Source organism: Arachis stenosperma, chromosome 3 (genome assembly GCF_014773155.1).
Source record: "Arachis stenosperma cultivar V10309 chromosome 3, arast.V10309.gnm1.PFL2, whole genome shotgun sequence".
NCBI lineage: Eukaryota > Viridiplantae > Streptophyta > Magnoliopsida > Fabales > Fabaceae > Arachis > Arachis stenosperma.
This window is the reverse complement of record NC_080379.1, coordinates 53,375,335-53,383,694: the sequence shown is the minus strand read 5'-3', so window position 1 is coordinate 53,383,694 and position 8,360 is coordinate 53,375,335. Positions and strand designations below refer to the sequence as shown.

The window sequence follows — 8,360 nt, the reverse complement described above, 5'->3', positions numbered from 1 at the left end:
GGATTGTGCACAAGGTGGCCACAGCTTACCACTCCCAGACCAATGGACAAGTCGAGGTGTCAAACAGAGAGATAAAGCGTATCCTGGAGAAGATTGTCAAGCCTCATAGAAAAGACTGGAGTACAAGGCTTGCAGATGCGCTTTGGGCATACAGGACAGCGTACAAGACACCAATCGGAATGAGTCCCTTCCGCCTAGTCTACGGAAAGGCTTGTCACCTCTCAGTGGAGGTGGAGCACAAGGCTTTCTAGGCAGTGAGGGAATGCAACATGGGACTCGAGAAAGCGGGGGCTGAGAGGAAGCTGCAACTACAAGAACTGGAGTGCCTTCGCCTAGAAGCATATGAGAACTCCAAGCTTTACAAAGAGAAGGTGAGGGCTGTGCATGACAAGAATATCAAGCGAAGGGAGTTCAGACCTGGGGAGTTGGTTCTCCTTTACAACTCCAGGTTGAGACTCATGCCTCAAAAACTGAGATCTAGATGGGAAGGTCCCTACAGAGTGGAAAAGGCTGAACCATACGGCGTCTTCCATTTGAGGCACCCTTCAAGCCCCAATATCCTCAAGGTCAATGGGCACCACTTGAAGCTCTACCATAGTAAGAAGATGAAAGACAACAAGGAGCTAGAGATCCTCCTCTTGGAGGATCTACCAACAGAAGTCGATTGAGCTTGTGGACCGTCCAACATAAGGACGTTAAAGGAAAGTGCTAGGTGGGAGACAACCCACCTCGGTATGATCGTTCCTTTTCATTCTTAGTTTTATTTTGTTCTCTTTTATCAGTTTTCATGCATACATTCTTCATCATCACATGCATTCTACATATTAAAAAAAGCGGGGATCGACGCGCAAGCGCTGGGTACGCTTCCGCGTCGTGCGTGACTGCGACATGGGGTAGATGGACCAGTGAGTTTTGTGGGAGGCACGCTGGAAGCGTGCCTTGCGCACAAACCGGTCGCCGCGTACACATATTTAACGCGTCTGCGTCCCCTGAAGTTCCCACAACCCACGCGTCAGCGTCTAGGACGCGTCCGCGTGCTTCAAGAAATCAGCGCAAACCCCTCTTCGAACAGAAGGTTGTGATGCCATGGCGCTGGATTCGCGCCTCCAACACAACCCGTGGCGACACGTACGCGTGTCTCACACTCGCGCATCGCTGTGATTCCTCCAACCCACGCATATGTGTGCCGCACACCTACGCGTGGGACTGTCACGCAGCATAAATGAGAGACCGATCGAAAGTTATGCTAGAGTGAGGATGGATTCTTGCAATTTGCACAGAATCTGGGGCACGCATACGCGTGCCTGACGCTCATGCGTCCCTCACCTAGACGCTCACCCACGCGTCCGCGTCGGTTGCATCGTGCCACTCGATTCGCGTGCCGCCCTGTTCTACGTTTCGCAACCATTTTCCTTTCTTTCTTTTTTCTTTCTTTTCTTTTCTTTTTCAATCATAATTCTTTCTTCTTCCTTCTTTCACTCTTCTCACTTCTTCACTCCTTTTTCCCTCAAGCTTCTTTCTTCTTCCTATCTCCCTTTTCTTCCACAGGTTTCTTTTCTTTCCCTCCTCTTCTCTTTTATTCTTCTTTCCTTTATTACATTTAATTTTTGTTTTCTTTTCTATTAAATTTTCTTTTAGCTTAGTTATTTATGGTTTTTCTTTCATGATTTTCTCATGCATTTTTATGTTGGTGATTTGAGCTTTATTTGGGTTTTATTTTATTATCTTGAGTTTGTGGATATTTTGAGATGTAATTTAACAATTGATATTTTCTTATGGATCTCATATACATTTGGATTACTTATTTTCATTCCTATCTTAACTTGAACACCAAGTGTTTGTGAAAAAGCCAACGTGGCACTTAAAACTCTTTTCTATCATATTTTTCCTACTTTAAATGCCTCTTTTTCACAACTTTTGCCATCCACTTGCATTGAGTATCTCATTCCCAATTGTCATCATACCAATGCTCATTCTTTTCTTCCATGTGATGCTTATTATTTACTCTGATGCTTGAGCTATGCTTCTCATGCCTCTTATTTGCATGCCATTATGCCTCTTGCATCTAGTTGTGTGTTATGCCTATATGCTCTCCATTGATGTCTGATGATTAGATTTTTGATGGTATAGAATTTCACAAATGAATTCTCGTTGCAAGTATAGTTTCTAAACCAATCAATAATCATTTCATACAAAAAGTTGTTTGTCACTAGTACAAACCCCTAAAATTTATAAACCATAGTATTCAAACCTCGGGTCGTTCTCCCTAGGAATTACAATAAAGTGTCTTGTTATTGGTTGTGAGTTATTTTGGGGTTTTGATAAGAAGCATGAAAGATAAATGGCAAGAAAGTAAACTAAGGCCTAAAAAGGTCTTGGCAAGGGTTGGTGGTCAAGGATCTCTATCCTAATCACTAACCACAATATGAGAATTGGCAAGGATTAATCTCATTAAATCATCCTCTAACTAGTAGTAAAGGAAAGTCAAATGAGCTATATCAATCCTAGTCCATAAGTCCTAACTCTCCACTAATTCAATTAGTGAGAACTAGAGTCAATGGATCCCAATCATCAATTACTTGGACATTAGTAACTCAAGAGTTCCTAAGTTACCTTTCCAAGCCAAGAGTATAAAATTCTACTCTAAAATCCAACCAAGCATTTCATCAAACACTTGGAAGGCATAAAAGGAAAACATAGTAAATCAACAACAAGAACAAAATCTAACAACAATTATTGAAAGGAATTAACAACAACAAATCAAAAGGAACACAATTATTATGATTTACCTTGAATTGAATTGAAAGAGAAAGGAAGGAACAAAAGTAGATCTACAACAAAATACAAGAACAACATAAAGGAAATTACAACAAAAGAATAGAGGAAGATGAATGTAACAACAAGGAATTAAGAAGATAGAAGTAGAAGAAGATGAATTAAAATCTAGATCTAAGAACTAAACCTAATCTTAATCCTAATCCTAGAGAGAAGTGAGAGCTTCTCTCTCTAGATACTAACTCTCACTACTAAACTAAGCTAAACTAAACTATTGGTAACTAACATGTGTTTCCCTCTTCACTCCTTGGGTTAAATAGCATCAGAAATGAGTTGGATTGGGCCCACAAGGCTTTAGAATTCGCTGGCCACGTTTTGCTTTAAGTGAACCAGGTGGCAGCAACAGTGCGTGCGCGTACGCGTCACCATGCGCGGTTCAACCATAGCAAATCTTATATCATTTCGAAGCCCCGGATGTTAGCTTTCCAATCCAACTAGAACTGCATCATTTGGACCTCTGTAGCTCAAGTTATAGTCATTTAAGTGAGAAGAGGTCGGCTTGACAGCTTTCCGGTTCTTTCATTTCTTCATGAGTTCTCCAACTTTTCATGCTTTCTTTCTTCATTCCCTTGATCCAATCTTTGCCTCCTAAATCTTAAATCACTTAACAAACATATCAAGGCATCTAATGGAATCAAGGTGAATTAAATTTATTTATTTTAAGACCTAAAAAGCATGTTTTCACTCTTAAGCACAATTAAAGGAGAATATACAAAACCATGCTAATTCATTGGGTAAATGTGAGAAAAGGTCTACAAAATACTCTAAATTCAATACAAGATAAACCGCCAAATTGGGGTTTATCAATGTCCTCCCTGTATGCTGTATGTCTTGCCTTGGGAATTTATTTTCACTTGGAATATTTTTTTCCTTCCGGTTCTAGCTATCTATATTTAACTTTCTTCCTCTTTCTTTCTTCCTTAGGATGGGTACCAAGAAAGGGAAGGGGAAGGCGACCGACAAGACACCGACAAGGCAAGGCACTAAAAGAACCTTCACTAAGGCACAACCTTCTACAAGCGTCAAGCCGCCCACAAAGCGGATAAAGAGACTCATCAAGGTTGATGAAGCTGAGAAAGCTTTTCCTGCTCAGGACTCTACACGGTTCACTAACTATTACTGTGAGCAGATGTTCCCCATCTTGGCTGACAGGAACTACAATAATGAGCGCCTACTGATTCTTTCAACACACCTTGATGATCTTGTAGAGCCCCGCATTGAAAGGAGACAATGGGATTCTTGAGGAGGCAGCCGCAGCAGGTCAATCTATCATGGGTAGTTGAATTTTACTCCAACTTTCACTTGCAGATCCTGCAGTCTATCTATGTTCACCAAAAGCAAGTCCCTATCTCCGAGGTGGCCATTCAGCGTGTATTGGACCTTCCACCTTGCCTTGAGGGGATGGATGCCTATCAAGAGGCCTCTCTCAAGTGCCAAACATACCAGTTTGACTGGGACGGCGTCCTTGGAGTTATAGCACAACCAGACAGCACTTGGATCTGTGGGCAACATCGGACTCGACCTAAGAGCATTGCTGCTCCAGCACTTACCTTGGAGGCTCGCGTGTGGGCTCAGATTATGTTCCACTTTGTCTTTCTGAGCACTCACGAGTCCACCTTCACTGCGGACATGGCTATTCTCAATTGGTGCATTCTCACCGAGCAGCCTCTCAACTTACCAAGACACATCTGGCAGGCCATGAGGCACGTTCAGATTGCGGGTAACCTACCCTTTCCCACCCTAGTTTTGGATCTTGTCTCTGCAGCTGGAGTTTCCTATAGGGCCGGGGACACCAAAGCCATGATTCCAATGGCTGATCAGTATGTCCCGAATGGGAAGTATATCAGACCCCCAGTACCCTCTGCTAGCCGACTTCCCAGCCCATTTGTAGACACTCCTCCTACCTCCACTCCACCATTACCCTCACCTCCTACACCATCCACTACTCAGATGTTCCTTCAGATCCTTCAGTGGTTAGACTGGAAAGACCGGCAGATAGAGCGACTGGAGCGCTGCAACAAGCGCCGATACACCTATCTGAAGGAGCTCATTGCTAGTACTCACCCACATCTCGAAGAGAAAGATACACCGGACTCCACTTCACCTACCAACACCGGGAGCCATGGCGAGCCCAACTGTGGGGGTGCTGCTACCATCCCCACCTTACTTCTTACTGATGGCACGGAGGACTGTGCCAGCCCTTAAGTGTGGGGAGGTCAGTACCTGACTTCCGGAGGTAATCTTTCTCTCTCTTAACACCAATATGCTATTTTTCTTTTGTTAGATAGGATAGATTGCATGATAATAATTGCTTGCATGTATGTTCTGCTTGGTTGAATTAATGAGTTTCTCATCAAGACCCTATTTAAAGCATTCCACTAATTCAAATTGAAAATATATGCTAAATTTGTTCGAAGATTGTAATTTGGAACATGGTTTATAACTAAAAACACACAACCTGTAATTTGTCCTAGCCAAGGCTTTTATTTCAGTTACATAAAATCTCTTGTTAATTTATAATCATTTATTTGCCCATTTCCCAAACTCCAAATTTCTTGAGAATTCTTGATCAATAAATAGCACTCTCTTAGCAACTCATTGGGAGACGACCTGTGATTTCTACTCCTAGTATTTTATTCTGAATTTTTTATAACCCTTTTTAAATTGATACGCGGAATTCTCATCGGTTAAGAACTGTACTCGCAACGTTAATTTCTATTATAAATTCTTAATCGGTAATTTTCCGCACGTCAGTACGTGAGCAGTGTGCTTACGTACGCGAGCAGGGAAAAACTCACCCAAGCATACGCGTCGCCCACGCGTATACGTGAACCCTAAAATCAGCAAAGTGGGTTTTGTGTTTTAAAACACAATTTTGAACCTTTAAACCTCTATGTTTACTCTTTCAGACCCTAAGGATTAGTTTTAAGTATAGTGACAAGATTAAGCTATAAAAAGGGAGGTTACTTGGAAGTGAAGAAAGGTTTGACTTGTGATGTGACTAAGTTGAGGGGAGAATGTTGAGATTGGCGATGACTGAGTATGGCAGGAATGGTCGAGATGGCAAGGTCTGAGTGCGAACCTGCTTGCGTGTTAACTTGAAAATGTGTTCGGATGGCAAGTTGAGGACGGAGGATTCCCTCTCTTGTCGTGATGGGAATGTGGGGAAGGTGGAAAGGCACTCTCCTTTGTATTGTTTCCCCCACATTCTTCTCTGGTTGCAAGGTGGAAAGGAATACTCCTTCGATGTGGAAAGGCACTCTCCTTCATGAAACCTCTAGGAGAAGGTGGAAAGGCACTCTCCTTTGCTAAAGTTCCTCCTGGGGATGTGCAACCTAGAGACAAATATCTGGGTTAGCTACCCGATGTTTCTGGTTCTGGCAAAATAACCGACACGTGAGCTCAAGGCCAGCAGGACAGGCATGCATCATGTTGCATTTGTATGTTTTGTTTGAGTGTGCATCGTCTTGGCTTCCTTAATTGTTTATTCATGCTAATTGCTAATTTTTGACTTGTTATATATGCTTTCTATATATGCTTGCCTTGTCTGTTTTGCTTGTCTATGCACCGGAGTTGGAGGATTGGAAGGCGGAGCATTTAAGAGTTTTAATACGGTTAGGCTAGGTTTAGGAGTCTTTAGAAACCCACCCTGACTTATGGTTTCTGCTTTAGTTCTTTAAGTTTTATAATTTGAGTGTCGGTATTCTAGGATTGCCTCTGGCTTTCTCAGGACCTTATATCTTATGTATGCGGCATCACTATCATACTGAAAACTTCTGGTTCTCATTCTATACGTGTTGTTGTTTTTCAGATACAGGTTGAGAAGCACCATCCTGTGTATTCTGGAGACTCTGAGGAAGCGAAGAACTTTTGGGATTCAGGGTTGTATTTATTTATATTTGTATATGTATATGTATATAAATTCTCCACCTTATATTTTATGTTTGTCCCTCTTAGAGGTTTACTCAGAGAAACAAGTTGTCAGTTTTCTGTTTTGGGGTAATTTGGTGTGTGTGTGTGTGCGTTTATATATATATGTATATGTATACTCTGGTCAGTCTTTACTTCTCAGGCCGAGCCTAGAGCTTGTTAATTGTATTTTTGGAACTTTGATCTTGATGAGCGGATAATTTGTACGCTTTTTGGCATTGTTTTTAGTATGTTTCTAGTAGGATTTAGTTAGTTTATAGTATATTTTTATTAGTTTTTAGTTAAAATTCACTTTTCTGGACTTTACTATGAGTTTGTGTGTTTTTCTGTGATTTCAGGTATTTTCTGGCTGAAATTGAGGGACCTGAGCAAAAATCTGATTCAGAGACCGAAAAGGACTGCAAATGCTGTTGGATTCTGACCTCCCTGCACTCGAAGTGAATTTTCTGGAGCTACAGAAGCCCAATTGGCGCGCTCTCAACGGCGTTGGAAAGTAGACATCCTGGGCTTTCCAGCAATATATGATAGTTCATACTTTGCCCAAGATTTGATGGCCCAAACCGGCGTTCAAAGTCACCTTCAGAGTTCCCAGCGTTAAACGCCGGAACTGGCACCAAAGTGGGAGTTAAACCCCCAAACTGGTACAAAAGCTGGCGTTTAACTCCAAGAAGAGTCTCTACACGAAAATGCTTCAATGCTCAGCCCAAGCGCACACCAAGTGGGCCCGGAAGTGGATTTTTATGTCATTTACTCATCTTTGTAATTCTTAAGCTACTAGTTCCCTATAAATAGGACCTTTTACTATTGTATTTTCATCTTTTGATCACTTTAGATCTTAGATCATTTGGGGGCTGGCCTCACGGCCATGCCTAGACCTTGTTCTTATGTATTTTCAACGGTGGAGTTTCTACACACCATAGATTAAGGTGTGGAGCTCTGCTGTACCTCGAGTATTAATGCAATTACTATTGTTCTTCTATTCAATTCAGCTTGTTCTTGTTCCAAGATATCACTTGTTCTTCAACTTGATGAATGTGATGATCCGTGACACTCATCATCATTCTCACCTATGAACGTGTGACTGACAACCACCTCCGTTCTACCTTAGATTGGGTGAATATCTCTTGGATTCCTGATACACGATGCATGGTTGATCGCCTGACAACCGAGCGCTCACCTGACAACCGAGCCAGCCATTCCGTGAGATCAGAGTCTTCGTGGTATAGGCTAGAACTGATGGCGGCATTCAAGAGAATCCGGAAGGTCTAAACCTTGTCTGTGGTATTCTGAGTAGGATTCAATGATTGAATGACTGTGACGAGCTTCAAACTCGCGATTGTGGGGCGTTAGTGACAGACGCAAAAGAATCACTGGATTCTATTCCGACATGATCGAGAACCGACAACTGGATAGCCGTGCCGTGACAGGGTGCGTTGAACATTTCCACTGAGAGGATGGGAGGTAGCCACTGACAACGGTGAAACCCTTGCATAATGCTTGCCATGGAAAGGAGTAAGAAGGATTGGATGAAGACAGTAGGAAAGCAGAGAGACGGAAGGGACAAAGCATCTCCATTCGTTTGTCTGAAATTCTCA

The 8,360-nt window shown here is 42.3% G+C and overlaps 1 protein-coding gene across 1 annotated transcript; it reads left to right on the top strand.

Annotated features, from left to right (window-relative positions):
* The first annotated feature begins 269 nt into the window (after positions 1-269).
* Positions 270-668, top strand: LOC130966118 (uncharacterized). Its single transcript, XM_057890885.1, has one exon. The coding sequence runs from the start codon at positions 270-272 to the stop codon at positions 666-668; it is 399 nt and encodes a 132-aa protein (XP_057746868.1).
* Positions 669-8,360: the final 7,692 nt, after the last annotated feature.

Coding starts and splice junctions, on each gene's coding strand:
- LOC130966118 (XM_057890885.1), top strand. CDS start 270: ATGGGACTCGAGAAAGCGGGGGCTGAGAGGAAGCTGCAACTACAAGAA.